The 26,887-nt window shown below is 43.1% G+C and overlaps 1 protein-coding gene and 1 pseudogene across 1 annotated transcript; one reads left to right on the top strand and one right to left on the bottom strand.

The window, feature by feature from the left end:
- Nucleotides 1–967: 967 nt before the first annotated feature.
- LOC105707577 (eukaryotic translation initiation factor 3 subunit F-like) lies at nt 968–26,887 on the bottom strand. Its single transcript, XM_064370054.1, is given in 5 exon segments — nt 968–1,875; nt 1,878–2,864; nt 21,304–21,372; nt 25,214–25,303; nt 26,862–26,887. Coding segments are annotated over 3 exon segments (1,113 nt in total). The 5' UTR covers nt 21,325–21,372; nt 25,214–25,303; nt 26,862–26,887; the 3' UTR covers nt 968–1,770.
- LOC135271932 (NADH dehydrogenase [ubiquinone] 1 beta subcomplex subunit 1-like) lies at nt 14,506–14,682 on the top strand (annotated as a pseudogene).

Below are 26,887 nucleotides of genomic sequence, written 5' to 3'. Positions count from 1 at the left end.
TCAGCAAGGCCTCTTCAGAGAGGGTTCAAGGACGCTGGAATCATGCAGAATCTCCCTGAGACTGATGGTGTGGAGGGTTCTGGCTCTCAGGGCAAGGGTTTCTGGAGTCCCGTGTGCAGTGTCAGCACATGGGGGCCATGACTGTGACTGGTAGCAGGGTGGTTATGCTGGAGCCATGCAGCAGTGTGGTTTCAGTGCTCTACCTGACCTTGTGCCAACAAAGCCGGTGCCTCTGGCCTTTAGTAGAGGCTTGAATTCTCTAATAAATCTCTTTCCAGCTCAAACCATGTAGAACAAGTTCTATTGTTTGCAATAAGAACTCTGTGACCAAGACGGTGACTGTGATCTATTCCTGTCAGTGTCCCTCCCAGTGACAGGCAGGGTGCCTGGCACAGAACAGCTGCCCAGAACAGGATTTCACTGGGTTATCTCAGCTATTTCCAAGTAAAAATATCCTGGCATGACCAATCCCTACCATTGCAGAAATCTCCTGCTCCCAGGGGTTGAGAAAAGGATGCTGAGGACAGGTGTGGCCAGCAGCCCACAGGGAGGAAGGCAAAACTGAAATGAGCAGCGCTTCCCAGGTGTGACAGCCAGCTCTGACCAAACCTGCCTGATAGGTTTTCAATGTTAATCCTACCTCAACTCCCATCCTTACAGATGGAACTAGCTTGTTTTTCTTTTAATTATTTCTTTTGCTTTTCATTTATTTTAATTTTCTTGAAAGACCAAGTCTTGCTTTGCTGCCCAGGCTGGAGTGCAGTGGGACCATCATAGCTCACTGTAACCTCCAATCCCTAGACTCAAGCAATCCTCCCACCTAAGCCTGCCAAGTAGGTGGATCTACAGGTGCACACCACCACAGCCAGGTAATTTTTACATTTTTTGTAGAGACAGGGTCTTGCTATGTTGCCCAGGCTGGTCTTGACCTCCTGGACTCAAGTAATCCTCCTGCCTCCACCTCCCAAAGTGTAGGGATTACAGGCATAAGCCACCATGCCTGGACCATTTATTATTTTAACGGCTACATTTTATTCCATGGAATGATTTGGGCCATCTCTGATTTGGTCAGGTCCCTCTTGTTGAACACGCAGATTGTATCTGACCTTGTTTTCCTATAATTTGGAACAGTGTTGAAATCCAGGTCCATCTGATAAAAATTTCCCACACCTATACTAATTTCTTTAAGATAAGTTCATAGAGTTAGAATTTTGGGGTAATAGAAAATTATAATTTTCTCAAATTATCACCTGTTATTCTGATAGGTGGGAAATGTTTTGTGTTAATTTATTTTGCTTTGCTAATTGGCAAGATTAGGCATTTTTTTGTATATGTACTGAGCAATTGTTTTTCTTCCTTTCTGAGTACCTGTTCACTCATGTACTTTATTTTTCTGTTTAGGGTATTTATATTTTTCTTCTGGGTTAGTTAAGGCTCCTCATATATTAAAGATATTAGCATTCAAGTGTCAGACATGTTAAAATATTTCCCTGATTTTTTTTATGGGCAGCACACCCATTCTGGAGAGAGAACTAAGGAATGAGAAATTTTCCTCATTTGCATTTTTACCTCTCAAATATGTTTTCACATATAGAGATTTTAAACTTTTTTGTTGTTGTTGTTAATTTACAAAAGGTAGGCTATGTTTATTAGAGTCACAGGCAGTTGACTCTCTCAGTGTGACTCAAGACCACAAAAAACCCATTTCTCCTTCACTTCTGAGTCCTGGGGTTGAGACCTAGACTGGCAGGTATACTGCCTGGGGCCCATTCACAGGTTTACAAGTTTCTCATTGAGGGCAATCTGTGACTGTGTGAGGTTGGCCAGGTAGGTCACCATCAGCAGGTCATTGATGTTGCTGTTGAGCATGGTCTTTTAAAGTCATCAGGAACTATTTTGGGTACTTGATTAACCAGGCTCATCAGGAATCGGCCCACAGTATTGTCAGCTGACACCTTTCCAGACAGGACATCCTCTGTGTATTGCAACACCGTGCTCAGGGCATCCTGGATGTGAGCTGATGCCCCTCCTACTTGCTGCAAGTCACTAGAGAGTCCAATCACTCGGTTGGGGCTAAAGTAGGTCTTCATGATCAGGTCAACTCCAATTCGTTCAGTGTCATAGTATGCGTATTTCACTGTCAGAGGTGTGAACATCACTCCCATGGTCCTCCCGGGGACACCCATTAAAGTGCTGACATAGGCTTCGATGCTCATGCGGCCGTTCTGGAGACTTGTTTCCACAGTGAGGTGGATGGGGTTGGGGGCCTCCCGGCTGTAGTACTCATGGATTAGCACAGAGTGCTCTGTGATGTCATGGCCTGTAGCTTACCAGCCCAGGATGAGCTCATTTGGAGAAACTTTTTTACGCAGTTCATACATGTTCGTAACAAATTCCATGTCAACAGCCACTTCATCTTCTGACTCATTGTGCGGCACTGAAAAGCAATTGGTGACCTCCACTGAGTGTTTGTCCACCGTTCCCAGCAGGGTCCCGATAACTCGGGCAGCACCCTCGTTGCGTCGCTCGTAGCTGTTCACAATGGAGGCCAAAATGACTGGGCGCAGCCTGACGACGTGGCCGCCGGGGAAGGGCCCTGGGAGAGCGGGACCAGGCAGAGCGAGCGCTGGGGTCTGCGCCGGAGCTTGCGCTGAGGCCGAGGTCTGGCCAGGAGCCGCAGTCGTAGCCGCTGCTGCCGCAGGATCTGAGGATGAGGCTGGAGTCCCAGCGGAAGGCGGAGCCGCAGCTGGGGCTGGCGTTGGCGCTGGGGCTGGGACTGAGGTTGGGACCGAGACTGGGGCCGCTGCCGGGGCCGGAGCTGGCGTGGCAGGAGGAGCACTTGCTGATACCGCCGGCATGGCCATCTTGTCGAGAAAGAAAGCGATTTTAAACTTTAATTTAGACTATCAAATATATATTGTATGGTTTTTATTTTTGTTTATATGTGGTTAATAGATCATGAGTTCTTGGGGTTTCTTTTCGAGTTTCATAGATTTGAAAACATTTTACTCTTAAACAAGTAATGGAGCCAAGTATAGTGGCTCACTGCTGTAATCCCAGCACTTTGCAAAGCCAAGGCAAGTGGATCACTTGCGATCAGGAGTTCAAGACCAGCCTGGCCAACATGGTGAAACCCTGTCTCTACTAAAAATACAAAAATTAGTCATTCGTGATGGTGTATGCCTGTAATCCCAGCTATTCAGGAGGCTGAAGCAAGAAAATTGCTAGAACCCGGGAGGCAGAGGTTGCAATGAGCTGAGTTCATGCCACTATACTCCAGCCTGAGTGACAGAACAAGACTCTGTCTCAAAGAAAAAATGAAGAAAAGTAATGTATGGAAATGAGAAAACATTTAAAAAACCAAAAGCCTTTTCAACAGACAAATACATAAAGAAAATGTGGTATATGTACACGACGGAGCACTATTCAGCCATCAAAAAAGAATGAGATCCTGCTGTTTGCAGTAACATGGATAGAACTAGAGGACATTATGTAAAGTGAAATAAACTGGCACAGAAAGAAAAACACCACAGGGTCTCACTTATTTGTGGGATCTAAAAATCAAAACAATGGAGCTCATGGACAGAGAGAGTAGAAGGATGGTGACCAGAGGCTGGGAAGGGGAGTGGGGGGATGGTTTGGAGAAAATAGGGATGGTTAATGAGTAAAAAATTATAGAATGAAGAAGGCCTAGTATTTGATGGCACAACAGGATGACTATCGTCAATAATGATGGTACATTTAAAAATAACTAAATAGTATAATTGGATTGTTTGTAACACAAAGAATACATGCTTGAGAGGATGCCAGTGTCAAAACATCTTGTGTATCCCATAAATATATACACCTACTATGTGCCCACAAAATTTAAAAATTAAAAAGAAGCAAAAGCCTCTCTTTCACCTGTCTGTATCTCACTTCCTCTCTCTGGAGCTCATGGCAGTTACTGATTCCTTGAACACTTATCATCTCCTTAGTGATGGGCTCTACATACACATGTGTATGTGTGTGCTTTTTGGAACACAATCCATAATATGTTACATGTTGTTATGCATCTTGGTTTTTCTTCCTAGCACTCCATTCCAGCTGCCGTGGCCTCCTTGCTGGCCCTGACCCCAAGTTGTGCCCATGCTGTTTCCTCTTTGTGGATGGACTTCTCCCCAAGGATCTGCACAGCTCACCCCCTTGGTTCCTCCAGAGCTCTACTCCAATGCCACCCCCTCATGAGGTCCTTCCCTGGGCGACCTCACAACACCCACCCTAACACTCCTCTCTTCCCCTCCCTCCTTGATTTATTATTCTACAAGGTACTGACCATGGCCTCACCTAAGACAGCTCCCTGTTGACTTGTCCATTCTCTGCCTGCCCCTGACTGGAATAGCAGTTCTTTTAGGGCAGGGACTTATCTCTTTTGTCCATGTCTTCATTCTTGACTCACAGACAAGTGCCAGCACCATAGTTCAGTCTAACAAATACTCATTGAGTGAATAAATGAGTGACCAAAAAGTGCTTCACACAATTCCTGACCCCATACATGTGCTCTATAAATGGGAGCTGCAGCTGTGCTGCTGCTGTGTAGGATGAGAACAATGAGGACACCCACCAGGAGGCCTGCAGTGGGATTTAAGTTAAGCCACATAGGTTGAAGGGGTTGTAGAACCATTAAACGCCTCAGAAATGAGCGGCAAGAGCTGTTATGCAAGGCTGTTTGTTAATAAACTTTTTATTCAGTAGGTTTCTTGACAAGGCTTTGTGGGTTGTGTGGACCAGTCCCTGGGTCTCAATACAGCTACCTGCCTGTCCAGAACAACCACATGCACATTGGTTTGTCCCCCACAGGATGCAAAGCTTCCTCTCCATGTTCTGCCCCACCAGCCCAGTCCTCTGCTCTGAATGCCTGTCCAGGAGCCTGCACTCTCACCATGCCCAGGACTCTGTGCACTCTGTGCCCAGCCTCTTCCTCCACTGAAGTTACTACTGGCCTCTCAGGTCACCTTTCAGGGTTATTCTCCAAAATAAACCTGTCTTTTACTGTTGAGCCATTTTTCATGTTTCTTTCCTCTTTCTTTAACTCTTACAGTGAGACCTAGTCTCTATTAAAAATTTTTAAAATTAGCAGGCCCTGTGGCATGTGCCTCAGGAGGCTGAGGTAGGATGATCACTTGAGCCCAGGAGGTTGAGGCTGCAGTGAGCTGTGATGGTGCCACTGGCTGTGATGGTAGCACTGCACTCCAGCCTGGATAACAGAGCAGGACCCTGTCCCTAAAAAAGAAAATGGAGGGGGAGTGGGGAAAAAGACGAAAAGAAAAAAGTAAAAAAAATAATAATAAATTTTAAAATTTTTTAAAAGCCGGGGGAAGAGTAGTAAATTGGGAAAATGTGACAGGGACAATCAAAAGGGCTTGGACTAGGTAGTTAATTGAGTACAGAAGTAATTAGGAAGATAAGGGTTAGCTTAACAATGTTCGTTTGCACAAATTTCTCTGGGCTTCAACTTTCCATTCCTGATGATGACAATGTGAGCTTCCTTCCAGTATAGAGAGGACGTCTTGCATATGGGGGTTTTAATTTCTGCTTTCAAAAAGAAAAGGGGAGGGTTAAAGCATTATTCTTTCTTCCTCTTTTTTTTCAATACATTTAGCTCACAATAATCCTAATGCCAACGTGGCATATTTTGGGGTGGCCTGTTCTGAACTCCATCATTGTCAAGTCTGATAATGGCTGCTACCACCAAGCTACAGCATCTTGCTGCATCCCTCTGCCCTAAGAGTCTGATGACCAAAGCCTCCTCTATTCTGGAAACCTTAGCAATGTTCTGCTCAATTCTATCATCTCTGTAACATGCCATCTGCCTTCACACTGGTTTCACTTCCACAAGCCACAAACACGAGGTCACACTTCCCTGGAGACACTCTAGCCATCCTGTGGTCAGCAACTAGTGATACTGGGAAGGAGGGCAGGGGGGAGCCACTACCTTCTGTGAACCAGGATGAAATCAACTTTCATCAAACCCAGACAAAATAGGGCCAGGAAGGCCCAAAGGAGAGGAGGCTCAGATAAGAACTGTTTCCAATAAGCCTCTGGAAACATTTCATATCTCTCCTGCTTTGATAAGGCTTATCACTAGACATTCTTTACAACTCCTGTACTTTAGATAAGATGTTCTCAGGAAAACCCTTGCTCAGTAAATGCATCTCCACCAATGCACTGACAGCTCTCTAGCTTTGAACCTCTGGAACCAATGAACTCTGTTTCTAAGCAGTTTATGTACATTGATTTTTTTGCCAATAAATTCTCTCCTTTACCTTTCCCTCTCCGAATGCACTGGTGGCTTGTCCTTTCCTGTATTCCAGATTATCGTTCTGATTTCTATTCTCAAGTAAACCCAGCATATTTGGAGATAATATTCTCTAGCGTCCTTTTTTAGGACACTTCTATAGGGGGTTGTTTTCACTGCATGGAGACTTTACTTGCTCATTTCTTCTCAGAGGTAGTTCAACTTCACATTTTATGACACCTCCTGACATCCCATCATGTCTGCTGGAGAGGCACCTTTTCTCCTGATGATCTCCAACCTCACTCCCTGTAGTTTCTGTCTGGTCATCACAGATGGGCCTTTGAGAAAAGATGGATCAAATGTTGTCCTATGCAGAAGTTTCATTTGACGCATTTGTCTGACAAACATTCTTGGTCATTTCTATCTTCTTTTTAAAATTATTATTATTAATATTAATATTATTTCAGATGGAGTCTTGCTTCTGTTGTGCAGGCTGGAGTGCAGTGGCGCCATCTCAGCTCAGTGCAACCTCCACCTCCCAGGTTCAAGTGATTCTCCTTCTTCAGCCTCCCAAGTAGCTTGGATTACGGGCATGTGCCACCACATCTGGCTACATTTTGTATTTTTAGTAGAGATGGGATTTTTCCATGTTGGCAAGGCTGGTCTTGAACTTCTGACTTCAGTTGATCCACCTGCCTTGGCCTCCTAAAGTATCAGGATTACAGATGTGAGCCACCATGCCTGGCCTGTCATTGACTATCTTCTGATGGCACAGCAAGTCCTTCCTTTTAGTCTCAACTCAGAATTATGTTCAGAAAATACACATTTCCATGACCCACAGGATTCATGTTTTCTAAATTGATAAATGGCTGGTTTTTTAATCAAATGAACAGAGATTGCTGCCTTCCATGGGACACAGGTGCTACATAAAAATCATTATGTGTATCTGTTTATGTTATGCTTTTATGTGTAGCTTTTGTTTTTGCCACAATTTTACAATAAGCCTTTAAAACATTTTACTGTACCAAACCATACTAATCTGTTAAACAGAAACTGTTGTAATCGTAGCATCTCAGGGCCAGAGTGGCCCTAAAAGGATCCTGTGCTCTGATTTCAGACAAGGACTGAGACTAAGGAAGTCAAATGATCTACTAAGTGTAGAGTCCCATACACTGTCAGAGGGAAGCCACCACAGTCTCAGAAGCAGGACAAAGGACAGATGAAGAATGAGAGCAGGTATATGTCAGGTCATCATCAGAGGTAGGGAAATAGTGGAACCAGCCTGCTTACCTCTCAGGGCTGCTGTGAAGGTTCAGGGAATTGACAGTTGGGAAAGGGTGAATATAAAATACCCTGTAAACTAGGCCTTTCTCGCTATACTTATAACTAAGAATGTTCAGGAGTTCCTTGTGAATGGCTATTGATCTAATTTTAACCTCTGGAGATGCGTCATGCTTGAAATAGGACATAGCGCTTTGCCAGCAGAAGCTCAGTCCTGCTGACAGTTGATGCATTAGATCCCAATGGAAGAGAACATGCTGTCCTCCATCACAAGCTAAAACACGATGGGATGCTTGAAGAGGGACTTTGGAAGCCCAGCTTTGTGATGAAGTTTTCCTAATGGATATCGTTCCTACTGATAATTTCTCACAGAGCTTATGCAGCCAAATGAGAATGGTCACGGCACATTTTTCTACCGTACCTGAGGCTCACACTTTCCATCTGCTGAAGTGCTGTTTCTGAGAATTTGAGCCACAGCCACTGTGGGAGGAGGGGTTATCTTGCCCCACTGAAGGATGATGGACTCTGATGGATGTCACCCATCACGTGAGCTGCTTGGCACCACATCTTTGACTACAGCCACACTCTCCCATCTGTGGGTTGGCCCTACAAGCCCCAAAAAACACCTCAAGGTCCATGGAGTCACACGGCCCTTGGGGTGATGCTGTGGCAGGGTTGCCATTCATTCCTGGAGTTTTTTGTGTGTTGTCTGTTTTTTGAGATAGATTCATGCTCTGTTGCCCAGGACGGAGTGCAGTGGTGCGGTCTCAGCTCACTGCAACCTCTGCCTCCTGGGCACAAGCGATTCTTGTGCCTCAGCTTTCAGAGTAGCTGGGACGACAGGCGTGCACCATCACATGTGGCTAATTTTTGGATTTTTGTAGAGACAGGGTTTCACCATGCCACCCAGGTTGGTCTCCAACTCCTGATCTCAAGTGATCTGCCTGCCTTGGCCTCCCAAAGAGCTGGGACTACAGGCATGAGCCACCGTGCCCCGCCAACATTCCCAATATTAAAAGAACCTTAGACAAATTAAACTTAACAGAGTTTGATTGAGCAAAGAACCATTTGTGTGAATCAGGCAGCCCCCAGGCAAAAATAGGTTCAGAGAGACTCCTGAACTGTCTCACACTTGAAGCTTTATGACCAGAAAAAGGAAAGTGACATACAGAAAGTAGAAGTGAGGTACAGAAATAGACAGGTTGGTGATGGCATGGTGTTCAGTTTATTTGAGCCCAGTTTGAACAGCTGGCCACCTGCTGCTGTGATTGACCAAGACTTAACTACTTGGTCTGAGAGTAGGTGACAGTCTGTTTACATGTCCAGTTAGCTTATGGTTCACTTCCAGAAAAACCTTTAGGGTGAATTTAAACTATGTAAGGAGAAGGCTTTAGGCTAAAGGTGATTTAATACCAGGATCGGCAGGGGCTCCCCTCACATCTTCAGGCTGATGGCTTGTGTCCCATCCACTTCCTCTCCCATCCTGTTCTAGAGCCTTTCCAGACCACGATGTCTCCCCTTAAATCTCTCACCCAACTGCCTACTTTATACCCAGAACATAATCTTACTTCATTTCTCACAGAGACCAGAGGTGAAGACTGCACCCCCAGCCCCACCCTGCACATTGCCCTCCACTGTCCCCTGTTCTTTCCTCTTTCCCTCTGGGTCCCTTTCTCACCCCAAACATGCAAAACAAATCCCATTCCCCCCCATCTGCACCCATTCCTTCCCAGGGTCTCTCTCCTTAAAAGCCATCCTCCCCGTGGCAAGCAAGCACAAAGGTGCAGAAGGAAAAGTGCTCAGTGTTCGAGGACTGCCCAGTTCCCAGCCTGGCAAAAGCCAGCCTCCCTGAGGTCCACTTACACCCCAGCGGTTTTACTTTGTAGAGCTCCATCTTTGTAATACCCTACATCAGGACTCATTTTTACATTGGTCAGGATTCTTTTCTGTTGGAAACTTAACGAAAATGATCATGGGGAAAAAGAGACATTTTCAGCTCAGTTGTTAAGTCCAGAAGTGGACCAGCTTCTAGAATGAGGGGCTCAGTCTACGACAGGCATATGAGAGTTTTCGCCATGCAGAAACCAGAAAGATTGACTTTGCCCCCATCCATGGATCCCTTTCTGCATAATCTCTTCCTTCTAAAGTACAGTAAGAGAAATTCTCCATGCCAAAAAATGCAGTAGAGGGTCTTTATACAGCAACAAAAATGCTGTAGGGCAAACCTCATACATGGGGTGATGGTGGCAGTGGGATAGAGATCCTGGATATCCAGGCAAACAACTGACTTGGAAAAGGAAGCCACTAATGGAACAGCGAGAACAAATACTGTAAATGCTGTTAGCCACAGCTACTCTGGATAAGGTGTCACAGGAGTGCACTGGAATGCATTGAGGCTGACAAGCCAGGGACCTGGAAGACTGCTGGTAAATAATCTTTCTTATTTTCTGTAATGAACTTGGAAATCTTATCCAGAGAGGTGTGAAAACAGCAGAGAAAACACTGGAACAAAGAAACGAAGTGAAAGCAAACATGTTCAGGATTAGTCACTGAGAAACCTAAGAAACCAAAACCAAGTTTTGTCCCAGAGAAAAGGGAGACTGAGGCATCTCCTTGGAGGTCTGGAAGCTTCCTGTCTGTCAAGTGGATTCAAGGGTATTTGGTCAAGGATCATGTATTTATGAAGCAAGAGTGGCTACAGACAAACCTCTCAAACACAGAACAGGAAAGGAAGTGGTGATTTATCTGGCTGGGAGCTGCAGCAGGTGAAAATACCTTAACAGCCGAGCTCCTCAACAAAGAAAATCTTTGCCCTTTTAATGGCTTACAGTTCTAGAAATTAATGTGAAAGGGTGTTGATCCATGAAGTAGGCATGGGGTGTGTGACTAGGTAGGTTTTTGACGGTGTTTAAGCAAAAACAATGCCTTCCAGAAAGATTCCTCCATACCATGCCTGTTATCTACAGGAGTGGGATTAAGGATTGTGCCGGGTCTGCCAGCCTTTATTTCTCCTATTGAAATGCAATGTAGAAGTCTACCTGGAAGGGCTCTTAGAAGCTTAAGAGGATTAAGGGTCTCCTTCCTCATTTACAGCTTAGAACAACCGTGCACAGAACCAGAAACCACCTGCCTCCCACACTTTCAATGGGTTGTCCCAGAGACCGCTCCCTTATGTGAAGCTGAGGCTTGTCTTGTGTTGAATGTAACACAGTCACAAGAAGGCTCTGGTGACAAGGATCTTGCTTTTTCTTTCTGGAAGTGGCATGCAAAGTGTTGAACAGCCAGTATGGCTCAACCACTGACCCCTCAGTTCAGCTGCTAAAGCAGGAGCGGCCATAAGAAACAGACCTCTCAAGCACTGAACTAGGAAGAAAGGGGTGATTTATTCAGCTGGGAACAAGGTGGCATGGCTGCCTAATAGCTGAGCTCATCTAACAAAGAGAAGTCCTGCCTTTATATAGGCTTACAGCTCTAGAAATTACATGTGAAAGGGTCTTGGTTCATGGAGTAGCCATGGGGTATGTGGCTTACGTTGGAGTTTGAGCTTGTTCAGATGCCTTCTGGAAGGATTCCTCCATATGATGCCTTCGATCTATGGGAGAGATTGTGGTAACCAGTAGGGGTCTTATTTTTACCCTGGCTGGCAGTGCCAACCATTCTCCCTTCTGGCTGACTTCTAGCTTCTCCTTTGAGATGCAATGCAGAAGGCTGAAGAGGATTAAGGGTCTCCTTCCTCACTGCCAGCAGTCAGTCTGGGTGACCCTGTTGTGCCAGGTTCCACTCCTGTTTCTGCATGATGCTGAGGTCTGCAGGGACCAGGAGATCCAACATGCAGCCATGTACCCACCAGTGTATCTGAACTGATGTACACCAGCATTGCAGGCCCTCATTCTCTTCATAGAGCACATGGAAAGTAAATGCAACCACTGAATCAGAGTGAAGAACATCAGCTATCAATCTTCTGTCCTCACCATGAGCAGTGTCCCCTGAGTAGCTGGGATTACAGGGTCCTGCCACCATGCCCAGCTAATTTTTGAATTTTTAGTAGAGATGGGGTTTTGCCATGTTGTCCACGCTGGTTTTGAACTGTTCACCTCATGTTCTGCTGGCCATGGCCTCCCAAAGTGCTGGGATTACAGGCATGAGCCAGCAGGAGGCTTTTTAAATGCTAGGGTGTGTTAAGGGAAAAGTACTGAAGGATGCTAGTTGAGGGGAGGGAGGTTTGGTCAATGAGCACATTGACCAGATTGTAAGCTGGTGCTTATCAATACTAGGGTCCTACCCTACCACTGAGATTGGGACACAGAGGCTCTGTCCTAATTTACAACTACATTTCAAAGGGATGACTCCCAGGTCCTTGGGAAAAACATTCCTGTGTTATAGAAGATACATTTCAAAGAGACAAAGAAAAGATTGCTAATTGTCAGTTTTCTAAAGTAAATACTTTGGGAAAAGGTTGTTCAGGGAACTATATTCAGGTTTTTCCTTGGAACAAATTATAAATTCTTGGGGTAGCATTGAATTTTATTAGGCAGAAACTTAAGGGGGCTGAGGTCATTATCCTAAGGGTGTGCCCATGAGCTGTTAGAGATGATGGTAGTGTTTGTTCGAGTCTCTTAGTGTTGGAGGTGGATGAAATAATTTGTGCTGACAGTCTATAGTTTTCCTTTTTATTTATATTTTCCTTTTTATTATTTATTATTAACTATAATAATAATTATTATTATATTGCCTTGCACCCTCTAAGAGTCTGCAATTCTTTTTTGTTTTGTTTTGTTTTTTTCAGATTGAATTTCACTTTGTTGCCCAGGCTGGAGTGCAGTGGCACAATCTCAGCTCACTGCAACCTCCAACTCCTGGGTTCAAGTGATTCTCCTGCCTCTGCCTCCTGGGTAGCTGGGATTACAGGTGCATGCCACCATGACTGGCTATTTTTTGTATTTTTTTTTTTTTTAGTAGAGACGGGTTTCACCATGTTGGCCAGGTTGATCACAAACTCCTGACCTCAGATGATCCGCCCGCCTTGGCCTCCCAAAGTGCTGGGATTACAGGCGTGAGCCACCACATGCCACCCACAGTCTGCAGTTCTTATAGGCCAAGACTGAGGCTTAATTCAAAAAGGGCTTAGAGGAGCCCAATTAAAGTTTGGTGAGAACTTTTATCACTACAAGGCCACAACAATCAAGACAGTGTGATACTAGCATAAGGGCAGATATGCACATCAAGCAAATAGAGAAAATTGAGAGTCCAGAAAGTGTAAGAATTAAAGAAAGAGGAAATAAACAGGAAAGGTGGCTTGCTAGTTAAGACAGGTTTATCTTAGAGAAAACAAACCTGAGAGGAGTGTTTGGCCAACTTAGGTAAGAGGCACACTTTTTTTTTTACAGACTAAGGGTTTTTAAGGATTTAGGGTGGGAGAGTTTATTAGAGGCTTGGAATGCTTTGTGTGTGTGTGTGTGTGTGTGTGTGCATGTGTGTGTGTGTGTGTGTGCTTATTTGGGATAGAGAGTTGAGTTTTTGTTTTTATACATATTTTTGCAGTTGCAGGTATATCCCCTGCCCTGAGTTTGCTTTTAGCTTTTTTATTTTAGTGCACCTGAAGGGAAAGGAATGTGCTTATTAAGGCCCACTGTTTTACTGAGGCCCATTGTATGAGCGTGAAGTTTGGCAGTTACCCAAGAGATGTTTTCCCTACAGTTTTTTGTGCCCGAGCTATTTTATTTTTTTTCTTTATTTTTATTTTTTTAAAGATGGGGTTTCACCATGATGGCCAGGCTGGTCTTGAACTCCTGACCTCAGGTGATCCACCCACCTCAGCCTCCCAAAATGCTAGGATTACAGGCGTGAGCCACCGTGCCCAGCTTCTGAGTTGTTTTATTTGTGTTTTACTGTCTCCTTTTTCTGACCACTTGTAGTAGAAGAGAAGTGATTTCCTTATAATGTATGAGGCTAGAAAGTGAAGTTTAGCAGTAACCCTAGCAACTTTTTCCCCACTGGTTTTTGTGCCCGAGGTGTTTTATTTGTGTTTTACTGTCTGCTTTTTTTTTTTTTTTTTTGACTGCTTGTAGTTAGAAGATAAGTGATTTCCTTGAAATGTATGAGGCTAGAAAGGGAGCTGGAACTTGAAGTGGTGGGGTTTGTCCGAGATGACAGTGCTCCTGCTCTGTCAGAAGGAAACCCTACATTTGTGGTCAGTTGATTTTGACATTCGGCAAATATTTACTGAGCCCTTATCACCAACCATGCATGGTACTGAGTACTGGAATCATTGAGATAGTTAATATATGGTTTCTGTCTGAAATATATCTGTTTTGTGAGAGAATATTTTGTCTTAGGAGAAACCTGGCAAAGCATCAAGCAGTCATTGATCTACCTCCAGTTTTTCCACTTTTAAAGTAAGAGAGTTCAACCAAATCATTATTCTCAAACTTCCAAATTCATAAGAATCAACCAGAGAACCTCTGAAAATACATATTCCTAGGACTCTACCCTGGACAGTATGATCTCATAGGTCTGGGGCCCTGGGATCTGCCTTTTCAGTGAGGCATGTCACTTGATTCTGATGCAGGAGGTCCAGAGACCACATGTAAAAAATAATGGCCTAAAATATCTTTGGTTTCTAATATTTTGTGATATTATGATTGTTTGTGAATGAAGCCACAGGCAATAATTACAAAACTTTAAAAATCTCTGGATATATTGGCATAGGTATGCTCAAAATATAAGTACTAAAATGATCATTGTACCACTGTTTCTATTGGGGAAAGAAAAGGAGAAAGAAGGAAAGAGAGAACCATCTATAGGGAACTAGCTAAATACATTATGATAGTCATTATAAAGAACTCGTACACAGCCCTTAAAAAGAATGAGGTAGATAGGCATGGGTGGCTGAGTTCTCCATTGCCCTAGGTCATGGGGTCTCTGTTGGCACTAGGCCTGCAGCGATCATGGTGAACTTACTTTAGATTGTGCAGGACCACTGGGTTCATGTTCTTGTCCCTATGGGATTTGTCATGGGATGTTATTTAGACAGAAAGAGTGATGAAAAGCTAACTGCCTTCTGGAACAAGAGTATGTTATTTCAAAGGGAATTGCGACCTGTTGAAGAAGTTACCTGGAAGTAAAGACTGGCTGAATTATATAATGTTCACATTTTAAAGTTCTGAGAGAAATAAAAACATGTTATTATTAAAAAAAAAAAAAAAAGAATGAGGTCATTTTCTATGTACTGTTATCAAAAAGACCTCCAAGTATACCTTTAAGAGTAAAAAGCAATATGCAAAACACTACATGTGACAGATTATAGTTTCCGAAGACAGCCATAGCAGTGTCTACTCTTCTGCAATGTGACTTTGTTTCCCCCAAATCAGGAGTAAAGTCTGTTTCCCCCCTTGCATCTGGGCTGGCCAGTGACTTGCTTAGCCAATGGAATATGGCAGCAGTGATGTTATAGGGCTTCCTTGAAGCTTCTGCCTCACTCCACTGAGATGCTCGCTCTGAGGATGCCCCATCTCAGAACCCAGTCACCAGGCTCTGAGACGCCGGAGCCTCAAGAGCAGACTGTATGCAGCCACTCTGGTTGACCGACATGGCTGAGCTCCCAGCAGACCCAGCCTGCACGTCTGCCTAGGTGCACCTTCAGATGGTTGCAACCTCCACTGCCATCTGACTGTAGCTGGATGGGAGACACCCCAAGAGAGAACACCTGCTGAGCTCACAGAATTGGGACACATAGCAAATTAAGAACATTTTATGCCACCAACTCTTTGGGTGGTTTATTACACAGCAACAGATAACTGTGATGCTGTGTGTAACTCAATCCCACCTGCACATATTTAAAAGATGAGAATGTGAGCCAGGTGTAGTGGCTCACGCCTGTCATCTCAGCACTTTTGGAGGCTGAGTTGGGTGCATCATTTGAGGTCAGGAGTTCAAGATGACCCTGGCCAACATGGTGAAAACCTACCTCTACTAAAAATACAAAAATTAGCCAGGTGTGGTGGTATGCACCTGTAGTCCCAGCTACTCAACAGGTTGAGGCAGGAGAATTACTTGAACCCAGGAGGTGGAGGTTGCAGTGAGCCAAGATCGTGCCACTGCACTCCAGCCTGGGTGACCAGAGCAAGACTTTGTCTCAAAAAAAGTAAAATAAAATAAAAGATGAGAAGGTGGATGCCAATATGTACATTAAAACATCTCTGGACATATCCCCAAGAAAACCTCTCCCACAGTGTTCCCTGCCTCAGGAAACAGTCCATTCAGCTGCTCAGGCCACAATTCTTGGACCCATCCCCAACTCTTTTTCTTCCCATATCTAATTCACCAGCAATCTCAGTTCTCTCTATTTTCACCATGAAGCTTAATCTAACCTCTTCCCACAACCTAAGCCAGGGCACTATCATCTTTCACCTGAGCTACTGTAATAGCTTCAAAGAGGGACTCTGCCAAGCCCTTTGGCTGCTTGCTGTCTACAGGGCAGACAGGACGGTCATTTGAAGATAAACATATGACTAGTCCTTCCTTTGATCCGAAACCTCCAAGGGCTCTTCATTACCCTTACAATCCAAAGCACATCCCCAACTTCTTTTGAGCTGCCTAATCTTGCCTAATCTTAGGGCCTAACCTTTTTCCCTTCACAACTCTAATCTGTCCACTTTGACCAGATGTTCCTTGAACAAATCAAGGAAATTCTTTTTTTTTTTAAATAAATTTTTTGGCCAGGCGCGGTGCCTCACGCCTATAATCCCAGCACTTTGGGAGGCCGAGGCAGGTGGATCACCTGAGGTTCGGAGTTCGAGACCAGCCTGCCCAATATGGTGAAACCCTGTCTCTTAAAAAAAAAAAATTATTTTATTTCAAAGTTGATACAGAATTGCTAACATTTCCATAAAATACTTACTATGCTTCCATTGCAGGAAAAAATACCACAGAAAGTAATATACTTTGCAAAAAAATGTAGTTCATCTGAAGTTTCCAAATGCTTTTGAAGGCTAATGCAGCAGCTGGCAAAATAACACACAGTATGCAAAGAACAGGGTATTTTACAGAGTCGGTAATGAAAATGGACAGCTCTGGCAGATATGCTTCATTTTTTTCATTTTTTAAACAATAACACTTTCAAAAACACTTGAAACCAAAATCATACATGTCCAAGGAAATTCTGGTCCCTGGCTTTTGCCCTGGCTGCTCTCTCTCCCCAAGATAGTCATAATCTCACTCCCTCACTTCAGGTCAGAGCTCAGAACAGCATTCTCTCCCACCACTTCGTTGTTTCATGTTGTGTTTCATTCACAGATCACCACAGCCCCATTTTACTTTATGAATTTGTGTGTTTATTGTCTGCCTTGTTCACTAAAGTGCCAGTACCATGAGGCAGAGACTTGACATGTCTTGCTCCTTTCCAGGAGTGCAAAGAGGTCATGTGAGCACACAGAGAGAGAGTGGCCACATATGAGCCAAGAGAGGGGCCTCAGAATGAAGCCTGCCTTGCCTGCACCTTGATCGTGGACTTCCAGCCCCCAGAACTGTGAGAAAGGAATTTCCATTACTTAAGCCTCCCAGTCTGTGGCATTTTGTTATGGCAGCCCGGGCTGACTAATAGAGCAGGAAAGAAAAATTCCAATCTTCATAGTTCATTTTTAAGTTCATTAATGTTTAAAGTGATTACCATCAAGATCTCCTACAGTCATATTTGATGATTTCTTGTAATTAGTTGGTCATGGTTTGTAACTCCTGATGAACATTAAGGTTTTAGTTTTAGAGAGTGAATAACAGAAAAATACAACATAGGGAAAGTTTCCCCTTATATGGGCTGATATTTGTAGCCAAAACAGTTCATAACCTAACACATCTATTAAAGAAAAAGTAAAAACTGCATACCACCTATCAGCTGCAGAGCTCAGAAAAGGTGAAACACATAAATGAAACACTCAAACAGCTACTTAAAAAGTTCTATCAAAAAACTCACCTACAGTAGATCAAATACTGCCCATAATCCTCCTCTGAGTCAAATACACCCCCACAAAACAAACTGGGTATTCACCCTATAAAATTTTGTTCCACAGACCACCCTTACTTATAAGTCAGCTTAAAAATGATCTCCATAAGTTAGGGGAGCTAACCTCTAAGAAGGCAAATGCAGGCTTTAAACATGGCAATACAAAAAGTATACAGATGAGTGCAAAAAAAAAAAAATACCTATAAGTCTAACAAAACCAGCACACATCCCTTCAAACCAGGAGACTCTGGTTCAAAAAATGAAACTCAACTTCTCTAGGACCCATATTGGATGGGTCCCAGAGTATAATATTGTCCACTCCCGCTACTGTTAAAGTTGCAGGTGTCGTGCCTTGAATCCACCACAATCAGCTAAAACCAACAACCCAGGACCAGTGGACCAGTCAACAAAATCCAGACCATCCAACCCGATTAATCCTGCAACAAAACCATGTTAGCATTGAAAACGACCACAGCCCTGCTCTGGCCACTCCAGAAGCTGGCCAGTCTACACATGGCAAAAGCTTGAAAAAAAACTGCAAGCTCTGCTCTAGTCACACAACCAAAAGCTGACTAGTCTACCAAAGTTTAAAACATCATCAAAAGTAAATATAATAAAAAAATTTAAACTTAATTGCTATCTCAGTACTGTTAACTATTCTATTGCTATGTTGTCATTTTTGCCAATCCCTCTGCCCAGGAGAAAATTTACCCTGCCCAAGCTAAATATGAGGATGCTATCCCTTGCCTTGTTTTGGCTGGTTCCTTTATCCAAATAGGGAAGCAGGGCAACCCTCAAAAGGGCACCTTCACTGCATACATACTATCTGGATTGAAAACACAGTAATTAGAACTCTATTGTACCAAACATATTATAAATACACAAAAACCCATCTAGAAACGTGTATATATGACCAAATAATCTACTCAGTTTGTAATCCCCAAAATAACAAACCTCACATATGTTATAACCCCAAGTCCACATCCGGGACTTTGTTTAAAGCACACATAAAATAAATAAATAAAAAAGGTCACCTTCTAAACCAACTAAGGTCCCACCCTTCCACAAGAAAGCCATTTCCTTATGTTTTAATGTTTACCAGGCACTATACCCAGACTCAACCTACACTGCCACCTGCAATAACCTAGCCTACAAAAGTACTATAATAACCTTCGCAAATATGTACGTGAACCAAGAATTACTCCACCTTGCCCCCCTGAGACCCCCCAAAAAACCGTAGGTACTGCATAGCATGGTTCCCTATCTGGTATCCTAAACGGAATTTTCAAGAGCCAGTTATGCTTACTAAAATGACAGTAAAACCAGGTTATAAAACAAAAACCTACAATTCTATAAATCTTACCATCCTAGAGCCAGACCAACCTGTATGAACTACAGGCCACCCCATAATGATCCTAATAAAAACGTACCCAACCGCTCACCTATATATTATCAAAAAAGAAACTTGGACCCATCCAGCTCAGCAACAGTTTCGAGTTTTCAAGTCATTCTCTAAAAATATGAACCAAAAAAATGCCCAAATTCCCTCCTGTAGACTGTAATCTGTTTACTCAACTGGTCAAAAACATAGGCAGCAATCTAAGTGTCTCCTCCTGTTATTTGCAAAAAAAACAATATGGAAAATCAATGGCCATGGAAAACAAAAGAGTTAATGTCTCAAAAAATCTTTACCCTAACTCTCACCTCCCCTGAGCCAACGCCCAAACGTTTGAGCATTTGGCTCTTAAAATCTTTTATCATAAAAAAAAATCGTACTGCCCATAAAAATAAAACCTTCACAAACCCAGTTGAAAAATGAATTGCTTAAAATAGCAGTATTATAATAAAACAATAAAAAGACTTTATGGTGAGGCAAAAACAAAATAAAATAGCACCAGATTGCCACGCTACAACCCATTTTCTCACTCTCCTTCTCAAAGCCATTCCTAATACCAACTGGAGACACCTAACAGCTGGTGAGCACCCTCTGGCCTCTATTTACTCTGTAGGCAATGGGCTTATTGGCAGTTACCTCCCAACTGGACAGAGGCCTGCGTAAAAGAAACAATCAAACCATCTTTCTTTCTGCTCCCACTTTAACAACAACAACAAATTTAGGGTACCCCATTTATAATAAAATAAAAACAATGTAAACATAAAAAAATAAAAATTAAAAACTAAAAGTACACTAATTAGATCCCTTAAAGAATAAGTCAATATTATAGACCAGCACGAGACAAATCTTGGAAACACCGTACCCCAATTTACATGCTTAACTGCATATATAAGGTTACAAGCAGTACTTGAAATTATTACTAATAAAACAGCAATTGCTTTAAATCTGTTAACCCAACAATCCACAAAAGTAAAAAATGCTATTTACCAAAAGAGGCTAACTTTAAATTACCTTCTAGCTCAAGAAAAAAGAATGTGTGGAAAATTCAACTTAACCAACTGCTGCCTAAAAATTATTCATAATTAATACAAAAACTAGCTCATATCCCAGTTCGAACTTGGAAACTCAGATAGTCTCCAGATTCCCTTTGTAAAGGTTAGTTCTCATCCTTTAGTGGTCTTAAAACATTAATAGACATGATGCTAACTATACTAAAAAGCTGCTTAATACTCCCTTATCTCTTGCCCCTTATTATTAAGAGCATTCAGTCTACAATAAAAGTTTTAGCAAACAAAACAACCACAACCCAACTAATGACTCTAACAAGGTATCAATCTTTGCCAACAACAAAAACCCCACCTCCTGAAAAACTAAATAATAGCAATGCTTTCAATTGAGTTGTACTCATAGAAAGTATCAAAGAAAGGAATGAGGCAGAAATGAAAGAAAAAGGATAAAATCATACAAAGTAAAGAAACAGGCTGTCTGTGTTAGACTGGGGGCAGTCAACTAGTTCAGGCTCCAGGAGAAACCTTGATAATGTTATCTCAAAAGCCAGAACTCAAGAAAATGTGCTCTAAAGACTTTCCCAATACTCCCTCACCGTCTGGAGGGTAACAAATTTTCTTCCTAATCCTTACCTTCATAGTATAAATAAGTCTAAAAATTTATGGATATCTGTTTCCCATGTATTACTTGCCTGTTTTGTATCTAAATAACACAATGAAGACCATAAAAAATGTGCAAACAAAATAATATTACAAACATCAAAAAGAGACTGATCTGGTCCTGACTGGGCTCAAAATAAGGCCACCTGGCCCGCATACCAAAAGTTATATGTAAGCCTGTCATTGTATTGATTACTTTTGCTCTCACCTCTGTAAGCTAACTTCTTTTCAATCCCTAAAATGCACAAAAGGCACTGGGACTCTTCGTCCTGCACTCAGTACCTTGAATGCAAATCCACTGAGCCAGTGTACACTTTAAATAAAATCCTCCTGTAACCTCACTGGTCTCTCCGGTTCCCTGATTTCCCACAACAATATGTTGCCCAGGCTGGTCTTGAACTTCTGGGCTAAAGTGACCCTCCTGCTTCAGCCTCCCAAAGTGCTGTATTGCAGGCATGAGGTACTACACCCAGTTCATTAAACCTTTCTTAAAGAGTTTTATTTTCAAAGATAGGGCTTTTATTTGTTTATTTAGAGAGATGGGGTCTTTTTATGTTGCCCAGGCTAGTCTTGAACTCCTGGACTGAAGCAATCCTCCCACCTTGGTCTTCCAATGTTGAGATTACAGGCATGATCCATCATGCTTGGCTGGACAGGGTGTTTTAAAATGAAAATGTGTACTGACCTCATCAGCAGGAGGATGCATTCTGGCACCTGAGTTCTTCACCTGTCCTCCAATCCTTAAAAGGCCATGCTGCATAAAGTCAATAACAGATAAATGTTTGCTGAATGAAAGGATGGATTAAAAAAAATTAATAATGAATTTCTGCATAATCTAGTATTCTCTTTTATATTTCTAGAAGAGGTTTCTTTGAGCCTATTACATCCTGGGAATCTTTTAGGTGAGCATGATTAGAGAGCTTGTAGGTTGCTTTCACATATATCCGGCATGTTTGAGTCTTGTATCAAAACAATAGATTGGTAAGGCTGGTGTTATTGTATTGATAAGTAAATCGTCTTGGAGAGAAAATGTAATTTATCTAAGTTTAGATCTCCCCAATGGTCAGCATTCAGAAGTTTAAAGAGCACAGGCTAAGTTCATCACACATAACTGGGCTCAAATCTTGGCTCTGCCACATATGACCTTTGATGGGTAACAACTTTTGGACCAGTTTCCTCATTTGTAAACTAAGTACATTTGTGGCTAGTCCTCAGGCTTGTTGAAGTCAAAAGAATACAGGTAAAACTCCAAATCACTGCACCCTATACACATCACATGTCTTTCCTTTCATTCTGACCCTAAGTCCGATGTCTTTCCCAGAGTATCAAAGGGCCTCTCTAAGGGATGTGTCTGGCAGCTTGCACCAAACAAACTTGTGTATGTCAACAGCTGGGAAACTTTGACTTTCACAAGAATGTCAAAGCAAATGAACACAGACACACACAAATAGGGATGTGCATCTTTGTGTAGGCAAGTGTACTCAAGAAGGCAGGCAGAGGAAGCGATATTCTCTTTCTTTCTTTCTTTTTTTTTTTTTTTCAGATGGAGTTTCACTCTTGTTACCCAGGCTGGAGTGCAATGGCGCGATCTCAGCTCACCGCAACCTCCGCCTCCTGGTTTTTCTGCCTCAGCCTCCTGAGTAGCTGGGATTACAGGCATGCGCCACCATGCCCAGCTAATTTTTTGTATTTTTAGTAGAGACAGGGTTTCACCATGTTGACCAGGATGGTCTTGATCTCTTGACCTTGTGATCCACCCGCCTCGGCCTCCCAAAGTGCTGGGATTACAGGCATAAGCCACTGCACCCGGCCCGATATTCTCTTTCTTAAGTTTTAAGCAACCTAAGGCAGAATTTCAAGTACAGAAAGAGAACTTGGGAGATGAATTCAGCCTGTGAAGCCTTTGGTTAGCTTAGGTAACAACGAGTTAAACATGTTCAGTGCATTATAGCTTCTTCTCCATTGCCTTTTTGATTTAGTTCTGTAGGGCAATTATACCCATTGTGCAGATAGGCGTGCTGAATGACCTTTGAGGTGCATAGTTTAATTACGAACTCAAATCCAGTTCTCCTTTTTTCAAAATCATATTTCTTCTCAAATCCCATCCTGCTTCTTCATTCTATTCAAGTGCCTGGAGATCTCCTTCCTTCACACTGTTTAAAGTCATGCCCCAGGCCGGACGCAGTGGCTCACGCCTGTAATCCCAGCACTTTGGGAGGCTGAGGTGGGTGGATCACGAGGTCAAGAGATCGAGACCATCTTGGTCAACATGATGAAACCCCGTCTCTACTAAACATACAAAAAATTAGCCGAGCATGGTGGCGCATGCCTGTAGTCCCAGCTACTCGGGAGGCTGAGGCAGGAGAATTGCTTGAACCCAGGAGGCTGAGGTTGCGGTGAGCCGAGATCGCGCCATTGTACTCCAGCCTGGGTAACAAGAGTGAAACTCTGTCTCAAAAAAAATAAATAAATAAAAAATAAAGTCATGCCCCAGATCTCATCACAGGGAAATGAAGACATCACCATCCCTAAGATCCACCCCACACTCCTGAAGAATGGGGTGGACACCAAGAACGATCCCCAAAATTCAGAAGTAAAAATGGCAGTAGAAAGGAAACTTTCTCTATTCACAAGATGGCGCCGAGAGCCAAGACGGAAGCCTGAAGCTCCTGCCCCTCTATTTTTTTTTTTTTTTGAGACAGAGTCTTGCTATGACCAGGCTGGAGTGCAGTGGTGAGATCTCGGTTAACTGCAACCTCCACCACCCAGGTTCAAGTGATTCTCTTGCCTCAGCCTCCCGAGTAGCTGGGACTACAGGCGTGCACCACCATGCCCAGCTAATTTTTGTATTTTTAGTGGAGATGGGATTTCACCATGTTGGCCAAGATGGGTCTCGATCTCTTGACCTTGTGATCCGCCCACCTCGGCCTCCCAAAGTGCTTGGATTACAGGCAAGAGCCACCATGCCCAGCCCAAAGCCAAGGCTTTAAAGGCCAAGAAGGCAGTGTTGAAAGGTGCCCACAGCCACAAAAAAAAAAAAGAACAAGATCCACACTTCAACCCACCTTTGGCCAGCCCAAGACACTGTGGCTCCAGAGGCAGCCCAGATATCCTTGGAAGAGTGTCCCCAGGAAAAACAAGCTTGATCACTATGCTATCATCAAGTTTCCCCTTTTCTGCTGACCACTGATCAGCCATGAAGACGCTAGAAGACCACACACTTGTGTTCATTATCGATGTTAGGCTAACAAGCACCAGATCAAACAGGCTGCGAAGAAGCTCTATGGCAAGGATGTGGCCAAGGTCAACACCCCGATTCGGCCTGATGGAGAGAAGAAGGCATATGTTCAACTAGCTCCTGATTACCATGCTTTGGATGCTGCCAACAAAATTGGAATCATCTAAAATCTGAGTCCAGCTGCATAATTCTAAATATATGTATATCTTTCCTCCATTAAATAAAAAAGAAAGAAAACTTTCTGGGATGGACACAGTGGCTCACGCCTGTAATTCCAGCACTTTGGGAGGCCGAGGCAGATGGATCACCTGAGGTCAGGAGGTGGAGACCAGCCCGACCAACATAGTGAGACCACTTCTCTACTAAATACAAAAAAATTAGCCGGGTGTGGTGGTGGGCACCTGTAATTCCAGTTATTTGGGAGGCTGAGGCAGGAGAACTGCTTGAACCTGGGAGGTGGAGGTTGCATTGAGCCAAGATTGCACCATTGGACTCCAGCCTGGGTGATACAGTGAGATTCCTACCCCTCCCCGCAAAAAGGAAAGTTTCTCTGCCAGACAACAGCTTCTGCTTGTTGTATTTGCTGTCCCATTAACATGCCTGGGGTGCAGACACAGCCTCCTTTCTCCCGGGTTAACCCCACACAGTTCCCTCAGCACAGGCACCCTTTTGTTTGATGCTCACAAAGTCCAGTTCCTCCCTTGGCTGAGCACACAGCGTCATAGGATCTAGCCCTCTATTACCTTCTCCACGCATCTTTACCTTCCCACCTGCCACACTACCAGAAAAATAAAGTAAAAAGTCAATAAAGACATTTCTTTATTTGATTTGTCTTAAAGTCAAAAGGAGGAGGGACTAAGGCATATCAATATTTAGTTTGTCCTACAGTGAAAGGAGGAGGAATTAAGGCAGATAAATATTTAATTTGTTCTACAATCAAAGGAGGAGTGATGAAGGTAGTAGATAAATATGGATAATATTTCAAGTAGATAAACATGAAATCCTGTGTTTATCTCCCGCAGACTAAGTACACAATAGTGGGCTGGTGTCCACGGATTAGTGAAGAAATTCTGCCCTGTCCTCCCACCCTCCTCTCCCTTTGGTGACCCTGAGCTCAGGGAGGGTACTTCCTGCAGTGATTCTGAAAGGAATGACCTAGGCTGGGTGCATTGACTCAGGCCTGTGGCTTAAGTGGAGGCTTAGCTTGGTGGAAGCTTCATCCGAAAGCCAAGAAGAGTGATACAGACAATGACTGGCCAATCTACGTGGAGTCGGGTGAGGAAAATGACCCCACTGGAGATGATTCTGATGACAAACCACAAATTCGTCCCAACTTACCAGACCGAGAGACACTTACGTAGCAATAAATTGGTGGGGGAGAAGTTTTAGAACTTGATAGTGCTCACTCTGTTGCTGAAAGACACCATTTGTCCAATTTTGTGGAACCCTGAGAGGAACATTTTTTCACTGTTAGTGATCTGTGCATTTTTATTAGACGATCTGATATAGGTTGGATTTTGTGACTCAAAGGACAGATAAGTTTTCTGTGTGGTGCCCTTGGTTTCTGAGAGCTTTGCTGGCCACTCCTTAATTCTGAGTGAATCAAGGCAGGCCCTGAGATCTCCTGTTTTTCTTGCTGTGCGTCCAAACTCTGGTTAGGAGAAAGATAAGAAAATCTCCACGTTTGTTTTTATATTGATTCAGTCCTCTGCATTCCTTTGTTATCCTCTTTCTCTGAAAACCATTAAGTTTTGGGATCAGTTTTACCTTTGCCAGGCCTTTCCTAATGAATTCCACATTAAATTTTCTGGCAAAATATTAAAGAGAAACCTTCATTGATATAAAGCAGACAGGGAGGTCTGGCTACATGATCATAAAAGGTACTCTCTAAATCTAGGATGGCAATTTTAAAGGCTTGCAGTATTTATGGGTAGACAAACATGGGAATGATCTGAAAGACTCATTATGGCATCCTGACTTGCCCAGTTGAATTACATTTTAAGTTAGCCCTGAAAAGGGAGACTGTGAGCCCAGGTCTGGATGGTTTCCCTGTCTGGTTTGGTATTTGACGATTCTATACATACAACCTGTTCTGTTATCATAAAACAAGTCATTTGGACAAAAAAAAAAAAAAATCTAAGGAGGCTTAGGCAGGTGGATTGCTTGAGCTCAGGAGTTCCAGATCAGCCTAAATATGATGAAACCTTATCTATATAAAAAATACAAAAATCCGTGAGTGTGGTAGCATATACCTTTAGTCCCAGCTACTCAGGAGACTGAGGCAGGAGCATCACTTGAGCCCAGGAGGTTGAGGCTGCAATGGAGCCATGATTGCACCACTGCACTCTGGCCTGGGCAATAGAGTGAAATCCTGCCTCAAAAATAAGTAAAATTAAATATTTAAATGCAGAATTTAATCTAACCACAAGAAAACTACAGACAAACCTATTTTACAAAATAACCGGCCTAAACTTTCAAAAATATCAAGACCATGGAAGATGGAGAAAGGTTGAGGAGCTATTTCACATGAAAGGTGATTAAAGAAATCTGATGGCTAAATGTAATCTGTGATCCTGGACTTGACCATAGAATATTAGGACAACTGATGAAGTTTGAATATGGACTATGGATTACATAATATTATTTTATCAACATTGAGTTTTCTGATTTTTGATAAATGTTTTGAAATCACGTAAAAAAAAGTTCATGTAAAAAAAAAGTTCTTGTTCTCCGGAACTCCACATTGAAGTGTTCATAGATGAAGGGACATGATGAATGCAAATTAGTCTCAAATTGTTTTTAAAAAGTGTGTATAAGTGTGTACGTGTGTCGGGGCAGGGGAGAGAGACAGATGCTGGGTACAGTGGCTCAAGACTGTAATTTCAGCACTTTGGGAGGCTGGGCAGGCAGATTGCCTGAGCTCAGGAGTTCAAGACCAGCCTGGACATGGCAAAAGCCCATCTCTACAAAAAATGCAAAAATTGGCCTGGCGTGGTGGCACGTACCTATAGTCCCAGCTACTTGGGGGCTG

This window comes from Aotus nancymaae, unplaced genomic scaffold, assembly GCF_030222135.1.
Source record: "Aotus nancymaae isolate 86718 unplaced genomic scaffold, 86718_ANA_hifiasm-v0.15.2.pri h1tg000099l, whole genome shotgun sequence".
Lineage (NCBI taxonomy): Eukaryota > Metazoa > Chordata > Mammalia > Primates > Aotidae > Aotus > Aotus nancymaae.
The sequence above is the reverse complement of the archived record's forward strand: the minus strand, read 5'-3'. Positions and strand labels throughout refer to the sequence as shown.